The sequence below is a fragment of the Myotis lucifugus genome, unplaced genomic scaffold (genome assembly GCF_000147115.1).
Source record: "Myotis lucifugus unplaced genomic scaffold, Myoluc2.0 scaffold_151, whole genome shotgun sequence".
Taxonomy (NCBI): domain Eukaryota; kingdom Metazoa; phylum Chordata; class Mammalia; order Chiroptera; family Vespertilionidae; genus Myotis; species Myotis lucifugus.
The window spans coordinates 1,273,511-1,293,581 of NW_005871199.1; the positions used below are offsets into that span (position 1 = coordinate 1,273,511).

The window sequence follows — 20,071 nt, forward strand, 5'->3', positions numbered from 1 at the left end:
CTTTTTTTACTCTCAAAATACTAAATGTTTCTAGTTCCCAAGTTATGGGACATCCAAATATACCAGTGGTTTCCAAAACACTTTGAGGTCCTTGGACAGAGGCCATTGCAATGACACTGTACTAAATATTTGACAGAGGTCTTACACATGAAGAGAGATGTGTAGTACAAGCATAAATTACCGCTATATTGATATCATGCCATAGTGAAGTACTCTGCAGCCTCTTGAATATAAAAGAATATTTCTACATTTGGTTCCAGCAAACACTATTGTGCTATTCTGAAATCCACAGCACAGAAATTATAAGACATCCGCTCATAAACAGAAAGCAAATCACGATTCAGCATTTCTTGCTCTGTTTCCTGCCAATTTCAGATAATTAAAACTTTTTTTAGACCTTTCATTCTGTTCTGCTTTAATTATGCTTCCTCCACCAAAAAAGAAAGATTCAGAAATTAAAACTGTATATCATAGTAACAACAAATATTTGCCATCCCCCTCCCCTTGTCCTATGATATTAAATGTCTTCATTATTGCAGACCTCAGGATATCATTGTGTTTGTAATTGGAGGAGCCACCTATGAAGAAGCTCTAACAGTTTATAACCTGAACCGTACCACTCCTGGAGTGAGGATTGTCCTGGGAGGAACCACAGTGCACAACACGAAAAGGTAAGGGAACTGCTGAAGACCAAAATACATCATCCGTTCATAGAATAATGTAGAGTTTGTGTGAGATGAAAGATCTATACTCCATGAGGTTCATAAATCACTTAATTAGGTCAAAGACCTGAAAAGCAAGGGCCTACCTGACTTGTTGACAATTCATGTTTCCTGCCTATGTTCAGAAAAGAAATCTAATTGCCACTTTGAAAATACCTAGACATAATGTTGAATTCTGTGAGTTTCTCTATTGTGTTGATTAACTACAGTCATTCAATAAGTATTTAGTAGGAAGAATACAAAGATGAATAAGATAAAGAGCCTATCTCAAATAAGTCATTATCTGTTAGGAAAGAAAAAAATGTAAAAAAAAATAAATAATAAGAAAATAAGTGCCTGGAGAGTCAAATGAAAGAGTCCTGGATTCTCTGAGTGGCTGAAAGGAATTAGCAAATGCTTCATGGAGAAGATGGTTTATATGTTGAGCCTTGGGTAGGAAATGGAGAGCACATTCTAGGCAGAGTTAACTACATGAGCAAGTTGCAGAAAGCTGTCGGTAACATACATAGAAAAAGAACAGCAAGCAATCATATTTCTGTTATACTTTCTGTTTCTGTAGTTGGTTGTAAGGTAAATATGCCCTATTCTGTTGGAAAAATGGCTTTTAGTTGTATAGCCAAAGACATTAGGTATCTTCTTGTTAATCCTTAAGCTGTTACTGTACCATTAAATAAGAGGAGTATGTGTTTTTTAATTGTTTGGTAAAAATTTTGACATTACCTTCTGAAGCAGCCACAACTTAGAAAGATAATGTCAAAACTAAGGTGATTTAAAAAAAGATCCAGCCCTGTCCAGGTGGCTGAGTTGGTTAGGGCATCGTCCCATACACCAAAAGGTTGTGTGTTCAGTTCCCAGTCAGAGCACATACCTAGGTTGGGGGTTCGATCCCTAGTCAGGGCATGTATGGGAGGCAACCAATCAATGTTTCTCTCTCACATTGATGTTTCTCTCCCTTCCTCTCTCTCTCAAATCAATAAAGTCAAAACAAAATAACCAAACAAAACAAACAAAAAAACACCACATATCCTCAGTTTATAATTAAAAAAGAAAGTTGCAAAAAAAAAAAAAAAAAGAAAAGAAAGAAAGTTGCCCAGCCAGTGTGTCTCAGTTGGTTGAGCATCATCCCATGTACCAAGAGGTCACCAGTTTGATTCCTAGCCAGGGCACATGCCCAGGTTGCAGGCTCCATTCCCAGTAGAGGGCCTGCAGGAGGCAGCCAACCCATGTTTCTCTCTCATGGGTGTTTCTATCTCTCCCCTCCCTTCCTCTCTCTAAAAAAATCAATAAAAAACTTTTTTTTTTAAAGTTAATGTCATGATTGTGGAAGGCTTTGAATTCCAGGCTGTGGAATTTCTACTTTCTTCTATAGAAAATGAGGAATCATTGAAAGTTTAAGCAGTAAAATTATAAGAGGATCACAGTATTTTAGAAAGATTAATTTGGGCGTTAAAGGTAGGACAGATAGAGGAAAAAGAGTGAACTAGAGAACCACAGCATGAGAGTTGAGAGAGCCATACTGAGCCATACTTGGATTCATTGGGAATCATTAGAGGTATTTCTGTATTTTTTCACTTTGTATTATTATTTGACTTTTTAACATAATTTTCCCTTTATTGTGGAAGTAATATATACTTACTCTGAAAATATTTTAACTCAGAAAGTATAAAATTCAGTAAAATTTGATAACTGTGCAAGGAAAAGAAAAGAAGCTTATTACCTCCTTAGCAACATTCTTAATAAAATTGCCTTCTGAATAAAGAGAGGCAGTAAATATCTTCTTCTCTCCCCATAGCCATATAAAATGTAATATGAATTTTTTACTGTTTTTCCTTCTCCTTGGTACATAATACAAAGAAATAAAAGGTAGTGACTAATTATAGGGACTTCATTAAGGCATAACTTTCATGCTTTTTTGAAGGCAGAAAAGGTGCCCTGAAAAAGGATCTGGTAATGGATTCAGTAGTGTCTGCCCTAAGCACTTAGTCCATTTCTCTCTGGGGTACATGCAGGTTTGCAGTGTGCATCGTCTCCTGTGTCAGTATTTGCACTTCTTAAGGAATTGCTTCTCTTCCTGCTTTTTTCGTTTGTCTCATTAGTCATTCTGGCCTAATCTATCCTAAATTAAGGAGAAAAGTCAGATTTCCATTTCTAGGAATCATATATGCCATGAATTCTGTAGCACCACAAATACCTTCACCAGCACCTATGTGGAAGAATCAAATCGTATTGCCTAGTTATGAGTTCTAGAATAGATGAATAAATATATATTTATTGAATGAATCAGAATAGCTAAAGTCAGTAATCAACTTACGTATTCTTCAGATGTTTACTGAGGCATTAGGATACCTCTGATTAAAATAAAGATCCTAACCCTCATGAAGCTTACATTTTCATGCAAAGGGAGACATAGATAAGCAATAAACTTAAAAAATCAGTAAATGTGATAGCAAGTCAGAAGGTGATGAAACCATGGGAGAAAGAAACAGAGCAGTGTAAAGGGACGTGGGTGATGCATGGGGGCAGTGGCAGTGATTCACACTGCTCAGTATGGTGCTGGGAAAGGCCTCCCTGAGAAAAGATTTGAGCAAAGACTTGAAGGAGGAAGCCAAACACATGGGGGAAAGAGTGTACCAGGCAGAGCTGTGTCCCAAGGCAGGTTTGTGCAGTGTGTCTGAGGAGACTGGAGAGTCTGGGGGGGAGTGAGCCAGAGCACAAGGTGAGGGAGATGCAGTCAGAGGTACGGGGCCTGGTCGTGGAGGGCCCTATAGACTTTGTGAGGACCCGTCTTCACTATGAGTTAAAGGGCATTGTAGGATGTGGGTCTTTTTAAACAGTTTTGTTGAGATAAAATTCATCCCTTTAAGTATACAATTCAGTGGTTTTTAGTATATTCACAAATATATGCAACCATCACCACAGTCAGTTTTGGAACATTTTCATCACCTCCCCCCACCCAGCCCTAAGCAACCACAAATCTACTTTCTGCGTCTGTAGGTTTCTCTGTTCGGGACATTTCATATAAATGGAATCATATAACATAGAGTCTTTTGTGAGTGTCTCTTTAACTTGGTAAAATGTTTTCATGGTTCATCCATGTTGTAGCCTATATCAATACTTCATTTCTTTTTATGGCTGAATAATATTTCATTGTATGCATGCACCATATTTTCTTTATCCATTTGTCAGTGATAGACTTCTGAGTTGTTTCCACCTTTTGGCTGTTAGGACTAATGCTGCTATAAACATTTGTGTACAGTTTTTGTATGTATTGTAGAGTTTGGAGAAGAACCATGACAGCCTACTCATATTTTAGCAAGATCACACTGGCTATCAAAGCTAATATGAATTGAGAGAAGTATGATTTCTCTTAAATGTTCAAAATGAACCGCATTATTGTAAAAAATAAAAAAAAGCAAGTTCCTAGATGTATTTAAATGAACTGTACCCATTATTTATTCACCTACAGTAGACTGAGCAGTTACTCTAGTTGTGTTTCTGATGCACATGATCCTACCTTGCAAATAAATGAGCATCCTGGTTTGGGTTTTGAGCTAGCTTACCTATCACTTCACAAGTTAATCAATATTAAAGAGTTCTAGTCCCTGCTGGCAGCAGTTGACACGTTAAGTTAGCTCTGTGAGCTGAGAGGCCAAGAAACAGATCCATGTGGATGGAATTGTTCTCCCAGTAGAAGAAATCCCTCTGCCTTCTCGAAATCCAGGATAGAAGTGGAGAAGAAAAGGGAGGCGAGGTGAGGTGACTGTATTAGCCAACAGCGCGGCCGTGGCCTGGGCCCCGCCTGAGCTGTAGGTGAAGAGAGCGCCAGGCGTCAGTGCTGTCAGTTCAGTGCTTAAGACTTTTGACAAGGGGGAGGGTGGATCCTGCTAGATTTAGAAGGTGACTCCAGATCTGCAATCCTCTCACAACAGATTCCTGTCAGGCCAGTAATAATGACTACACAGTAGGTTCTCTGTAATACTACTGGATTCAGTAAAACCCTCATTAGCTCTAAACCTGCGCAATCATTAATGGTCCCATTTTTTCAGTTATTTTCTCTCTAAGTAGCAAAGGCAAATGAAGAAAAAGAGGCTTTCCCCCAAGTCATGTTTATTTTATTTTAAAAATTCAACATAAAAGTTAAAACCACATAATACCACAACTCAAAGTTTACCAATGTTATTATTTTGGCATATTTCCTCCTAATGCTTTTTTCTTTACCTAAAGGTTTCTGAGTTTTGTTTCATGTTTAGGATTTCATAATTAGGATTCATATCTAGGAACTTGCTTGTTTCATAATTAGGATTTCAGTGTCTATACAGTTTTGTACTTGTTTTTCTCACTTTGAATTATATTGAGAACATTTTCCCATGTAATTAATAATTATTTAAAATAATCTTAATGGTTATATAATTTCATTTTAAGGATGTCTTTAACCATTACTATTGGACACATATTATTTATAATTTTGTTTGATATAAGTAATGGTGCAAAAAACATTTTGTATATTGATAAACCCTTGTCCCATCTCTGATTATTTCCTTAAGATAAAATGTGCAGTGAGGCAGTCTCAGACATTGCTAGTAGATGTATAAATTGGTATAATAACTTCTGGAAAGCAATTTGACACTATGAAGATATAGGCTGGCATCATGGCTCTTACTGCTGTTGAGGTTTTGTTTCTTGATTTTTAAGAAGTCCTGGCTCAGGTGATTGAGGAAGTGGTTAAATGACTGTAAACTTTTATCAGAATCATCAAATGATATACTTAAAATTGGCAAATTTTATTGTCTAGGAATTATATATCCATAAAAAAATAAAATTAAGCCCTAGCTGGTGGTTCAGTGGATAGAGCGTTGGCCTGCGGACTGAAGGGTTCCAGGTTTCGATTCTGGTCAAGAGCACATGCCCGGGTTGCGGGCTCAATTCCTAGTAGGGGATGTACAGGAGGCAGCTGATCAATGATTTGCTCTCATCATTGATGTTTCTATCTCTCTCTCCCTCTCCCTTCCTCTCTGAAATCAATAAAAAAATATTTTTTTAAAATTAAAAAAACACTGTAGTTCCAAGTGTAAAATTATATAATTAATAATTTTTTTAAGTTGATAATGTTTTGGATAAATGGGTTAAATTAAATATACTATTAAAATTAATCTTACGGCCCTAACCGATTTGGCTCAGTGGATAGAGCGTTGGCCTTCGGACTCAAGGGTCCCAGGTTCGATTCAGGTCAAGGGCATGTACCTTGGTTGCGGGCACATCCCCAGTAGGGAGTGTGCAGGAGGCAGCTGATCGATGTTTCTCTCTCATCGATGTTTCTAACTCTCTATCCCTCTCTCTTCTTCTCTGTAAAAAATCAATGAAATATATATTTTTTTAAATTAATTTTACAGCCCTGGCCAGTGTGGCTCAATTGGTTGAGCGTCATCCAGTCACCGAAAGGTCACCAGTTCAATCTGGTCAGGGCACAAGCCCAGGTTGTGGATTGATACTCTGATTGAGCTGGTTGAGGTGAATGTAGGAGGCAACTGATCGATGTTTCTCTCTGTCTCCCTTCTTCCCTCCCTCTCTCTTCTTCTCCTGTTTTCTCCCTCTCCCTTCCTCTCTCTTTCTCTCTCTCTCAAAGCAATAAAAACATTTTTTAATTAATTTTATGTATTTTTTACCTTTTTAATGTAGTTATTAAAATTACTTAGCAGCTCACATATGTGACTTATTTTACATTTCTATTGGGTAGTGCTTCTTTAACCCAATCAATTTCGTTTAATTCTCATAGCAAGGTGAATATTTTTATTATCATCATCAACCTAATTTTTCAGATGAGGAAACTGAGGTGTAGAGAAGTTAAGTACCTTGTCCAAAGATAGAGAGCTAATAAGTGGTAAAGCTGAAACTGAACCCAGACCGTCTGTTTCTAGTCTCCGGGTACCTAAGCCCTCAGTTGAAATACTACTTTAGGAGAATTTATCTAGCTATGATTTTTTGGAAATCCCTTACTTATAAATGTTCTTACCAATGGCCAGTATGTGACGCTTCCTGGCTACTGGGAAATACTGTAAATCAAAGCAGGAGAAAAATAGTACGAAAGGGAGGAATCACTTAAGACTTTTGCCACCCAAAGATCATTAAGAATGAGATTTAAGACAGTGTTGCTTTTTGAGTAAAAATTAACCTGATTAACTAGTGGCAGCTGTTAGTTTCGTCACTACCTGAGCTAATACCTAAGTGTTACAATACGGCAATTCCTACAAAGTCAGTCACATTAATGTTTTTGTAGAGAATACAGTTTAGGGCTTAGAAAACAGTTGGAATTTTGAATTTCTCTAAATACATTTGAAGCTGGGAGGGGGCTGATTGATATTATCAACAGGTACTTATAGATTTCTACCTAAAGAGGTAACATTAGAAACTTGGACCTTCTCCTGTAACCACGAGTTGGTAGGATCTCTGAATTATTTACAGAAAAATTGGGATCCTGTGACAGAATTTGCATTTCAAAGGAAGAGGAATCCGGAGGAGACTCTTCTTCGCTTATGGGCATTTCAGGATCAGTCTTGAAACTGTTGGAACCGTCACCATCTTTGTAGAAATCTGGGGGGCGTTGACTTTCCTCCTGTAACCGAAGTATTAGGCACCATGTCAAGAGCTGTGATGAGTGCATCCCCCGTTGCTGGCGAGCGTTCACTGAGTGTGATTCCATGTAAGGTTCAGTGCACGGTGCTAGGGAGGTGGACACGTTTTCTAGATCTGTAAGCATCAATGTCTGATGGGAAAATGGGTATATAAACAAATAATCAGGTGCTTCCGAAAATCTGAATTTAATCCATTCAAATATACACGCCCCCTTATTGTAATTTATTTGTGCACTGGAACATACAGTTTTTAATTAAAAATAGTTCTTGTTACAAAATCAATGCATAGTCATTGTAGGGAAAAAAAATTAAATACAGCTAAGCAAAAAAGATGATAAAAATATCCAAGCTGCTGTCATCCCACCATAGGAAATGTCACCATCTTGTTGTACAGCCTCTTAGACCTTTTTCTATTAAAGTATACACATATATCTTAAAGGGAATATTCTATTCATGTACTTTCAATGAAGATACTTATATATGTCATGTTTAATAACTGAATAGTATTCTGTTGTCTGATTGTGCCACAATTTATTTAACCAGTCCTCAGTTTGTTGTTCACGCGACAAATACTTATTGAGTACCTACTGTATTCCAAGAGCTATCTTGAGACAAAACAGATAGTTTGATATTCATTATTTATCATTTTTCTCTTATAAACAGTGCTGTAATAAATATTATTTACATATATACTTACATATACTTTATACATATGTTCAATTGTTCAGTTGTTCACTTGTCCAGTTGTTCAGTTGGGATGATAACAACAATTGAGCATATTCTGTATTTCAGACAGTCTGCTGGCTTTGTTACATATATTACCTCATTTAAACTTTATGATCCAAGAGGTGATATTGTTTTGATCCCAATTTTCAAATGAAGAAACTGGAACATGGAGAAATTATGTAATTTGCCTGAGGTCATATAGCAAGGAAGTGCAATATGACTGGAATTCAAGCTAAAATTTGGCTGATCCCAGATTTCATGCACCACTAGCAATGTTGAGATGAAATTGCTGCAACGCTTTGAAGATGCTACATGACCAGTGTGCTAGCCAGAAAACTTTTACCAGCTTATACCTTCACACCATGCCCTTGCCAACACTGAGGTTAGCTGCTCCTGATTCTTAACAATAACCATAAATTTAAGAATCATCAATTTGTATGGAAAAGGTTAGTTTAAAAAGTTTACTTCAACTCAAATGCAGAGAAAAAAAACACACCCGATAAACAGCATGAAACTAAAAGACGAGACCAATAAATAAGAGTCAGAAACAAAGAAAAAAGAGTCAAAGAGGTAGATACTGTCTGATTTCAAAGCAGCCTCCAGCTCCAGGTTGCAGGCCCTGTGAGGCACTGACCTCCTGCTTCCCTTAGTTCAGTGACAGACCCCCAGCCCAACCGTCATCCCATCTAATATACCTTTTCTTTCACTTACGCTGGTTTAAATAGGTTTCTGTTTCTTGCAGCCAGAACATTGCACTTTAGGAAAATGTTCTCATCTGTTAACAAGTTTGTAGGATACGCCTTTTAGTCTGTAAGACCCAATTCAGCATTTGCATTTTTGTTTCAGGTTCTGTTGGGTTAAACAAAGTTAAAAATGGAAGGAAGGAGAAGCTCCAAAGTGCTGTGTAGTGATACAAAAGTGACTCGTTTACTTTTTTATTTCCTATATTATCTACATTCCTATGTTTTTTTATGATCACAAAAAAATGTTCTACAGATTTTTAAGTCGACAATGCGATGCCACTGAGATTATTAAATAGTAAAGTATCGAGTTGATTATCCTCAGCACAGCCCTGGGTTGCCGTTCCTCTGCCCAAACTGTATTCCCTTCCCTGCTGAACGATGCATCGTCAGGACATATGCTCTTCCACTCGGGTTATCATGAGAGCTTCGGGCTCGAATGGATGTTATTTATAAATCACCTTTCGATACTCTTCAGTCTTTTAACCCTTTTCGGTCCAACCTCGAGGCTGACTCGACAGACCAGGCGCTAGGAGCAGGTCCAACGTCGAGCAATAAGAACATTAAAAAGTTCAACATTCAATCCCGTCAATTAATTTGGACCCGACTGTTTGAATTCCAAAAATAACATTGGACCGCAAAGGGTTAAGAGGCAGTGCAGCCTAGCAGTTCAGAGCACGGGCTCCAGTTTTGCCATGTATCTACGGGTATGACCTTAGGCAAATCTCCCTGTGCCTCAATTTTCTGTAAAATGGAGGCAATAATAGCTTCTGTTGTGATGTTTGGAATATATAAAAAATGCTTAGAGAAGAATCTGGCACAGGGTAAGCACTCAATAAGGCTGCTTGCTGCCGCTGCCATTGTTAGCACATCTGGGGGCAATAAAGTACAAAAGATTGGATATTCTTCATCAGTACCTGTGTCATCACCCATACTTCACTTTCACAGAATTCATTATATTAGAATTATATTAGTATCCTAAGTAGGAATATACTGGGGCAGTGATGAAATTTGCTGTGAAGATAGTCCAATTGCCAGATGACGTTCATGATCTGTGAGGAGAAAAGTTTTTAGTAGCTCAGTTTCCACTTGTGCTCACTTATAACTTCCCCTTTGAGTCAGTGCCTCTATAATTCATAGACTTGCATAGAGGCATTGGCATCCAAGGCTTTCTGCAGTTAGGTTATTGGGGGCTTTGTTTCTTGAATTTTTTTTATGGTGGTTACCATTCTATTCCTGTAGTTGCGGTTGCTCTGACAAATTGCCATGGTCTCAGATGTTTCAGTGGTGAGAAAGTACATCTGTAGCTCTTTATTCTCAGACAATAATCTCCTTTCAGACATCTGTGTAACCAATAGCACAGGCGGTTTACACCCGAGGAATGAATCTTTTGCCCCGTGGACTATGAGGAGAAGCCTTTCTGCTCACATGCTACCCAATGAATGTTATATGCACAGTGCTGGATACATGCAGAATCCTGTTGGCTGCTGTTCCCCTGTTCTCAGTGGGAGAGGAAATAGGGCCGAAGGCTGTGTTTGTTTTGTTTTGCTTCGCTTTTTGTTTTTTCAGGCACCACTACTAAGGTGGGAACTGGGATGGAGCAGCCACATTTCCTAATAGGCAGTTACATTGTTTGTAGGAAAGTGTCATAGGATAAAAGAACCTCAGTGAAATTGTTTATCATCAAGGAACTGTTTTATATCTTAATCCAGGCACAAAATGAACATGATAACATCTTTTGGAGTCTCCATTCTCCCCAATTAGTTGGGGAGATTTTCAGGGACAGAATTAAATAATTTAGCTGATAAGTACCTTAAAATATGTTTATCTCAAAATTTAAAAGCTTCCTTTATAGAAAAATAAAATAGTTTTTAAAACAAAATAACAGACCACAAAGAAAGATGGAAGCTGTGAACCAATTTGGACTCTACCCTCAGACTAATAAATTCACTCTCTTCTTCTGTTGTTAGGGGGTTTTTAAGTGCAAAAATTTGAGAAGTGTTAATATATGCAAGTTAAATAAAATGTGTCCTAAATAGAAATTATTAATTCTGGCAGAGCGTTCAGGAAATGCTACACAGAGGAGATAGCGTTTGAGCTAGACCTTAAAGAGACGTTGGATTTCCATAGGAAGAAAGAGCAGTCAAGGCTGAGGAAACAGCATAGTTAAGGACAGGAGGGAGGAAATGGTACAGCGTACTTGAGAAATAATGGGAAGTGAAGTAGAAATCCAGTGAGGAGCCGGATGATCTCTCTACCGAAGCCGCCCCGAGTGTTTTCAGACATAGATGTTGAATGCCAACCTTCTCCCTTGTTCCTGGTAAAATTGCTGTCAGTTATTTAGGAAAAGTTAGGTGACACTTAAGCTGGGGTCTTAACCTCTTTAAAAAAAAAATCTGATACATGTATTCATTCATCAGATACTTAATTCAATATCTAGTTTATACTGAGAATATACAGATCAAGAAGATACCACTCAAGATGTGCATTAACTGCTAAGAGAAGCCATTAGAAGAGAACTTCAGCAGCTCCCCCTTCCGCTACTACCCTCTGCCTTCCGTTTGGTCACAGTGGATGAAAGCTTCCAGCAGAACCCGGCCCTTCCCCTGGGCACCTACTCCAAGATGTGACTCCAAACCTACTCCTCTCTCCTGAACCAGTTTCTCTCACTCTATCTGATCATTCACACAAGGATAGAAACATGCTGTTTCTCCCCCATCTTTAAAACCCCTCCATTAACGGTGTTCACAGCCCCCGTTGCTCTCTAGGGCAGCACCACCCCTATCTCACCTAGCTCCAGTCCAAGGAGAAGGGGGGAAATAAAGAAGTCTCTAGAGCAGCGGTTCTCAACCTGTGGGTCGCGACCCCTTTGGGGGTCGAACGACCCTTTCACAGGGGTCGCCTAAGACCATCAGAAAACACATATATAATTACATATTGTTTTTTGTGATTAATCACTATGCTTTAATTATGTTCAATTTGTAACAATGAAAATACATCCTGCATATCAGATATTTACATTACGATTCATAACAGTAGCAAAATTACAGTTATGAAGTAGCAACGAAAATAATTTTATGGTTGGTGGTCACCACAACATGAGGAACTGTATTAAAGGGTCGCGGCATTAGGAAGGTTGAGAACCACTGTACTAGAGGCTCAGTGCACAACATTCGTGCACTGGGGGGTAGGGCATCCCTTAGCCAAGCCTGCGCCCTCTTGCAATCTGGGACCCCTCAGGGGATGTCCACCTGCCAGCTTAGGCCTGATCTGGACATCCCCCAAGGGGTCCTTAGCACTGCTGCAGAGGCTCTCACTACTGCAGCTGCGCTCGCCAGCCGTGAGCCTGGCTTCTGGCTGATGGTGCTCCCCCTGTAGGAGCGCACTGACCACCAGGGGGCAGCTCCTGCATTGAGCGTCTGCCCCTTGGTGGTCAGTGCACATCATAGCGACCAGTTGTTCTGCCGTTCAGTCTATTTGCATATTAGCATTTTATTATATAGAATTTTACTTATTAATTTTGTTTATCTTTCCTCCTCCCCCATTGGAATATAAATTCCATGAGGGCAGAATTCTTTTTACTTTATTAATATATTCTCAGCTTCTAAAACAGTGTCTGGCACATAGTAGGCACTTAATAAATATTTGTTGATCAAATTGTTATCTCTGGGGAAAAAATGGGGAGAAGAAGAATTCAGGAAGACTTGATCTCTGTGTGTACTATTTTAAATTTTTACAAAAAGAATGTATCCATGTAGTGCTTGTGTCCTGGAAAAACTCATAGGCTTAAATGAAAAATGGACATGTAGACAAGTGAATTCCTTAGGGGAGTGGTAATCCTATATAATAAAAGGCTAATATGCAAATTGTCCCTACTGGTGGGAGTTCAATCTACCAGGAGTTAGATGTGCGCTGACCACAGGGGATGACGCAGAACGTGGCGGGCATCGGCGCCGTGGTGCTGGCAGCAGGTGGCAGTGGAGGTGCTGCCGGCCCCGATGGGCCCCGACAAGAGCAGAACCACAGCGGGATGTGGAGCAGGTGAGCAGGCAGCACCAGGCCAACGCAGGTGCGAGCGGGGGCCCTGATGGCCCTGCTGGTCGCTCTATAGATCAGCCCTGATTGCCGGCCAGGCCTAGGGACCCTACCTGTGCATGAATTTCATGCACCGGGCCTCTAGTGTAGAGATAAAAGATGCAGAGTTTTACTAATAAAGTGTCAGAGGAATGTGGCAGCCTTCTAGGCAGGGGGAATAGTTATGTGCAAAAACAAAGAAATAAGGAACATAGTGGCTCTGAAAACTGGAAGGAGTGGAAATTGAGAGTTTTCAGTATTTAAGTTATGAAAAGTTTTATCCTCTCCTTTACTCACCCACTCCCATATTCCAGTATCTCTAGCTAAGTATTTGGTTGTAATTAGAAGCCTCATTACTCCATTAAAGCAAATATCTTGAGTTTTTCTTCTCATTGTTTTCCTGAAAGTCTTTTTCTATTTTCCTGCTTCTCAGAAATTCTACTCTTTTTTTGTCTTCTTCTTCACTGTAGCACTCTTCAGATTTGAGTCTTGATTCCTTTGGTATCTTCGGTATAATAAGAAACTCACATGTAATTTCTATCTGTGCAATATGGTGGGGGGAAAAATGAGGAAGAGATAAGACATAATTTTGTCTTGTTATAATATATAGCTTTGTTTAGGGACACCGTTGTTCAGCTAAATTACTTTAGTAATTAAATTTTAAACTCGTATAAGTGTTAGTCTCTAGTCCCTTACAAAGACTTAAAACTGAAACTTGTTTTTCCATTTGTGATGCAAGATTTTTTTCTGAGGTTGACTTTTTAAAATCAGGGCTTTTGCCTGCCCACCTTACTTCTTTCCATCTTGTTGGGAAAGCACCCTTGATGACGGCACAAACCACGACAAGCCATAGCATCGGTCCCCCAGGTGAGCTCTGGGGCCATCTCACACTGAATGTGGTTGTGAATCTGTCTCTGACTGACAGCCCCTTCAAGGAAGCAACCACAAGTGTTCATTCGTCCACCTTAGCGCAGTGCCTACTTCATAACAGATGCTCAGGAAACACTTGTTAAATTGAATTGAGTGGAATTGAATTGGATTACAGTACCACAGGAGAAAGGACTTTCTTTTTTTAAAATTTTTTTTATTGATTTTAGAGAGAGAGGAAGGGAGAAGGGGAGAGAAAGACATGGGGTGGGGGAGCGGGGGTAGGGGGAGAGAAAGAAATAAATATTGATTGCCGCCTGTACATGCCTCGACCAGACATAGAACCTGCAACCCAGGTATGTGCCCTGACCAGAATTGAACCCATAACCCCTCGGTGCACAGACGGTGCCCCAACCAACTGAGCCACACTGGCCAGGACAGGAAAAGGGGATTTTTGAATTTGCTTTTTTAAGTGAGACTGACTTAAAACAACCCTGGAAAAGAAAATCATTTTTGTTGTTGTTTTTAAGCATAGTCTAAATTTGGGGTACAGAAAGCAATATGTTCATCGCCTGTAATTGTTAAAGCATTCTGCAGTGACTCATCAAAGTCCCCAAATAGATACTTTTTAAAAAGCTACAATGGCCCTAGGAAACAAAATTAGGCTTGGAAAATAGAATGTTTTCTCTGCAGTCAAGAATGTGGGGTCTTGTTGATACAGAGGAGGCTCTGTAAGTATAATTTCAGGAATGCGACTCCTTTCCTTTAGACTTGCACAGAGTCTGAAGTGGAGCAGAGATCACCTAATAAACTCCTACAGTGTTTCCCAGCACGTCTGTTTCATTCTCACTCAAAGTCATTTTCTGACCTCCAAGCGTCTCTAGTCCAACTGGCCAAAAAGCCAGGCCAGAGAGGGTGCCTGCATTCAATAGAGAAATAAATAAATTTAGCTTCTACTCCTTTCCCTCTGCTTCACCATTGTTTTTCTTTTGCAAACAAGTTTAGAATTTAAATCCTCTAAGGTCAGAATCTTCCAGGTTTAAGACTACAAACCAATGATAATAATAAGATACCTGGTCATTCCTCCAACCTTCCGTCTGCTATAGATCTGTCTCCTGAGTGTGAATCCCACACACTTAAAAATACTGCCCCAAAACTCGTATCATAACGAAGGCTCTCTTGGGTAACGATTTTAATTCATTTCTTCAGCATACCTTTATTGAGTACCTACTAGGTGTCAGCCACTGTGTTAAGCCCTGGAGACCCAAGCCGAGCAAGTCTTAGTTCCACCCTATTTTGCTAACAATAATACGGAGAGTACCTCGTTCATATTAATACAGCGTTAACATAGCACGAGGGCCAAGTGATCATCATGATGGCCAAGTGATCATCATGATGGGCACGATTAGTTCCGCATGAAGGACTTTGGGAAGATTTCACAGAAATGGTGACTTTTGCTCCTCATCCGACAGAGAAGGATAGTCTATCCTTTTGGACCTGGGATATAATAAGAGCAAAAGCATAAAGGTACGAAAGCTCATGACATGTTCCGGGAACAATGAGAGGTTGGGTATGGACGGACGTGGGCCACTCGGTGGGAGATGGAACCAGACATGGGGGATGCTTCCTTCCTTCTTCCTTTGAGTAACCTCCAACCTGCTGGTCAGTTTCCTAGAGGAAGTTCTGTCTTCTGGGCTGCACGGCCGGAGCAAGGAGAGCTCTCAAGTCACCTCCAGGTCAGCAAGCAGAAGGTGAGCCGGTGATGGAGAGGCGAGGAGAATGGCGCAGCTTCCCCGCTTGCCTCGCTGCAGGCTCTCCCATTGACCAGGAGCGTCGGAGAAGAGCCTTGGGTTTTGTGCTCGTTCTTATAACCCATCTCCAGGTGGCCTGCTGGTTCCTGAACTGTTGGCACAGACACCAAGACTTCCAGTGACGAGTTGCGAATAAGACTGAGCCCTTCCCAGCCCACTTTTCTCATGGTTTCTTTATCAAATAAATAAATGTATTCCTTGTATTTAATAGCACAATCACTTCTGTTTCTGATGAATTTTGTTGGATCTTACTTGACAAAAAGGGTTGTGAGAGCTTGGAGGAGTTTTTGAAAGTAATCATTCGGTGTACACGCTGCACTCTCTCTCCTCTTGACCCCTTTTATTTTTCATTAACCACATTCCTGCACAAGTCATTTCTGAAAACTCATCATGTTTTTGTAGAGAGCCATCCAAAAATTGTCCCTACATTGCAATTTTCTGTGGCACTGAGAAACCATGTATGACTGCAATAAAAAGCCATTTTGTGAAAAGATACAAGTGATTTGTTTTTGTTTCTTTGGGGTTAATAACTATGTATGGGAATTCATAAGATGTGGCATGAGCTCGCTTTACACCAAACATGGAGAAGGTGCTGCCTCTACACAAAGCATCTTTAATGTGTGTCAACGCAAATAATAAATTCTGGGGTCAATTTCACTTCTCTTGAAAACAATGGAACGTGATGCTATTAATGCCAGGAATTATGGCATCCTCAAACCACAGCAAAATACCACAGCATAACCCCTCCCTGGTTCTCTGTAAGTCTTTTATATTTTTTTCCTTTCCTTTATTTGATAAACATCCCCAAGCATCAGATAGATAACCAGCACTCAACTCTGACTCACAGTTATGTGGCTTTGGGAATGTCATTTAGTCTGTGGCTCAGTTTCCTTATATATAAAACAGGGATAATAAAGTACCTTCCTGCCCTGGCCGGTTTGGCTCAGTGGATGGAGCGTCGGGCTGCGGACTGAGGGGTCCCGGGTTCGATTCCAGTAGGGGGTGTGCTGGAGACAGCTGATTGATGTTTCTCTCTCATCAATGTTTCTAGCTCTTATCTCTCTCCCTTCCTCTCTGTAAAAGTCAATAAAATATATTTTTAAAATATGTAAATAAATAAAGTACCTTCCTCATAGGATTGTAAGGATTAGATGAGGTAATACATTTAAAGCACTTAGAGCATCTAAACACTGAATGAAATTAATAATAGTAAATACAATAGATTCTTTCTCAAAATTGGGGGTACAAAACCACCATACAAAATGGTTGACAACCCTCCCACTGCACCAATTAGCGGTTTCTTTACCTTACACTCCTGTGAAGCCCTAGGCTTTTTAAAATAATCCACATTATAGCTAAGAGCTAAGATCTAAATTGTTTTGTTGTTGTTGCAGTTTATTTAGATACTTTAAAAAAAATTCTTCATGCTTTTTTAAAATATATTTTTTATTGATTTCAGAGAGGAAGGGAGATAGAAACATCAATGATGAGAGAGAATCATTGGTCGGTTGCCTCCTCTCCACCCCCTACTGGGGATTGAGGCAGCAACCCAGGCATGTGCTCTGATGGGGAATCGGGAATCAAACCATCATCTCCTGGTTCATAGGTTGACGCTCAACCACTGAGCCACACTGGCCCAGTAAGGTCCTATATGCTTTTAATGAGCTCTCTTCCATAGTCAAAACCCCTATGTCCCATTTACTAGTATTCTACAAAAGCCAAGGTACTTGTTTTTATCTAAACAAATGTTTTGATAATGGTTCCTGTCCAGAAAACTTGCGGGCAGCGATTCACAAGTCCTTATCTCGGATAGCTCCCTTCTCCCTCCCTTATGTGGAGTTACTTATAAAATAGTCCATTGAAGAATAAAGCTACTGGCAGTTGTGTCTTATTCATGGTTTTGCAGTTAGGGAGGTAACCCCATCGCAAGTCCTCCCAGTATCTTATCTCCACTGAAGAGAAATTGGCTGGAGTTATTTTTGTGGTCTGTGTGTGTGGTAGTGTTGAGCTCACTGAGGAGATGCTGCTATGGATATGAGTAAAGGAACCCATAAATTCTTCCTCTGAGATTTCTCTCTTACGAATTGGTCTTTGGAAACAGTCGCAATTCATAGATCCCAATTCAGGTGCCATGAGGTTTACCTGGTGAGAGAGAAGTCAGCTTGAAGAACGGTTCAGAGAAGGGTATGGAATATGGAAAGAGGGATGAGTAACAGGACAAAGGGACACAGAGTAAGGGAAGGTAGGGGCAGAATAATGAGGCAGCAATGCAGGTTAATGAGAGAGGGAGAGAGAGAGCGAGCGCAGATTTATGTAACATCTTAAGGAGCAGATAGGCAGGGAAGGCTCGCCAGCCCACATGCATCTGTTCTGGAATCTGAAAATGACTCGGGAGGGTGTTGATATTTTGGCCGTCCCTCTCTCTGGCTCATGTTCCACAAAGCTCCCGCTCCTGTCTTATGCAGCATCCCAGGACCCTCGGGCCTCACAGATAGGAGGCACTCAAATATTAGTTGACTAAAATGAGGGCAAATAAGAAGATAGGGCAAGTCATGAATTACGTTCCCCCCATAAACCAGAATCTATTCAAACTCTAAATCCAAACCCCTTATTTCCAAGCCCTCCAAAGATCATGCAGGTTCATTTTCTCACCAGATCACTGGGGTATGTTGCTTCTTCATTTATGATGATCTCCTGGATTTTCCCATTCTTTTAAAATCACTTTGTAAAATAGAAGGTGGGAAAGAGATGATGGGAAGGGGGAGAGGATGGTGGGAAGGAAAGAGGTGTGTGTGTGTGTGCGTGTGTGTGTGTGTGTGTACACAAAACCTAAACAGACTGGATTTTAAACCATTTAGCCAGTAACTTGCTGTGTAAACTTGGGCAAGTCGATTGATTTGCATGTCCTTATTTGTTCCATATGCCTTACAAGGTAGCACTAAATATTTAAAGAAATAACATATAAGAGCACTTTGAAAGGATAAATTTCTATATCAGTCTAATATAGAGGAATTAATTAGTACGGTAAATGAAAAGCAGTTAAGGGGGATATTATTGGACTAGAGGATAAGAGAGTATTGGGAAAAGAGAGAAGCCCCTTCCGTCATTTGACAGATACCAGAAAAAGCCAAGACCTAGCCACTTCTCAAACCACAAATTTGGCAGCCAACACTTTTATTGTGAGACCTGTCTGGGTAAAGGGTTCTTCTTTTTTCCCCGCCTCCTCTGTGCCAGGAATTGGTATTCATTTTTGTGGTTATTGTGTGCCTGCCATATGCCAGGCAATGTGTTGGTTAGCTTATTGTTATTCAATAAGTAGCCTAGAGGGCAATCTTTATATGTTCAAAGGACTTTCACAGGTCATCTCATATATTGACCTGACTTTCCTGGTTGATGGAAATGACATTTCATCCCGCACTATTGAATATGTGGAGGCACTGAGGCCTAAAGAAATTCAGCTGCTTGCCCAAAGGCCACAGAGCAGTGATGAAACCAGTACCCAAACCTAGGTTTCCCGGCTCCCTCGTCCCATTAACCATGTACTGGGAAAACGATGAAGTTACTAAGAAGTTGGTCTGTGGGCTCTGAAGTAAATCTGATAAGGAGGGATCCCCAGGCAGGGGGCATCCTGTGGACCGGATGGGACTTTTCCAGGTGGGCGCAGCAGGAAGAGAGCCCCGGGTATAGTGAAAGCCAGCCGACGCACGGATTACGCATTAGAGACCATTCTATTCCTCCCGGCACTTACAGTGTGTCTGCCAATCGTTCAGCCATTCTGAGTCTCACTTCCCTGTGTGCACTGGAGACCGTAACAGACTTAGGGTTATTCTCCTGAATACCAGGCTCACGTCAGGCCTGAAGCTTTGTAAACTGGAAGAAGTGTAGATTGCTATTAGCTCTCCCACAGCGGGCCCCTGCACACGGATACCCTCCGGAGCACAAAACTTTTCCCCCGTCCTCTGACCTGCCCGGGCCACTCTCCACCCCCCGGGGAGTGTGATGTCCGGAGCCAGCGGCAGGTGACGCGCCCTCCCAGCTGGAGCGCTTGTTTTTGTTTGGGGTTGAGAGGGAGCCGGTCTAGAGCTGGGTGATCCCCGTCTCCACACGCCTCTCGGTCTCCATTACCCGCTCCGTCCGCCTCCCCGTCTCCCACGCCAGGTCCGCGGGTCTGTCTTTCCCGGCCCCGCCTCTCGCTCTCCCTTCATTCAGTCCAAGTCCGGATCCCCGGGTCCCCGGCGGGTTCGGGTCTGTCTTCACCCCCCTCCGTGAGTCAGAAACAAAGGGAGGCGGGGGAGCGCACCAGCTCGGGCTCCGCGATTCGCCCTTTATTTTGAACTCGCAACGTCAGCGGCCGCTGGATGGCACCGCGGGGGGCGGGCCGGGCCGACCACCGCGCTCGGGGCCGGGGGAGCGGCGGGGCCGGGCGGGAGCTCCGGGGCCCGGGCCGCGTGGGCGGCGGGATGGAGGGCGCCGAGGGGCGGGGAGCAGGCGTGCGCGTGTGT

At 41.1% G+C, this 20,071-nt stretch overlaps 1 protein-coding gene across 2 annotated transcripts in view; it reads left to right on the forward strand.

Annotated features, from left to right (window-relative positions):
• VPS45 (vacuolar protein sorting 45 homolog) overlaps positions 1–16,064 on the forward strand; it is a 45,404-nt gene extending 29,340 nt beyond the window's left edge. For both annotated transcript variants that reach the window (XM_006095182.3, XM_023759188.1), the window contains 2 exons: positions 540–671; positions 15,426–16,064. In XM_006095182.3, the coding sequence (XP_006095244.1) occupies positions 540–671; positions 15,426–15,513 (220 nt within the window). In that variant the 3' untranslated portion in view covers positions 15,514–16,064. The remainder of the gene's footprint in view (positions 1–539; positions 672–15,425) is intronic.
• The last annotated feature ends 4,007 nt before the right edge of the window (positions 16,065–20,071 follow it).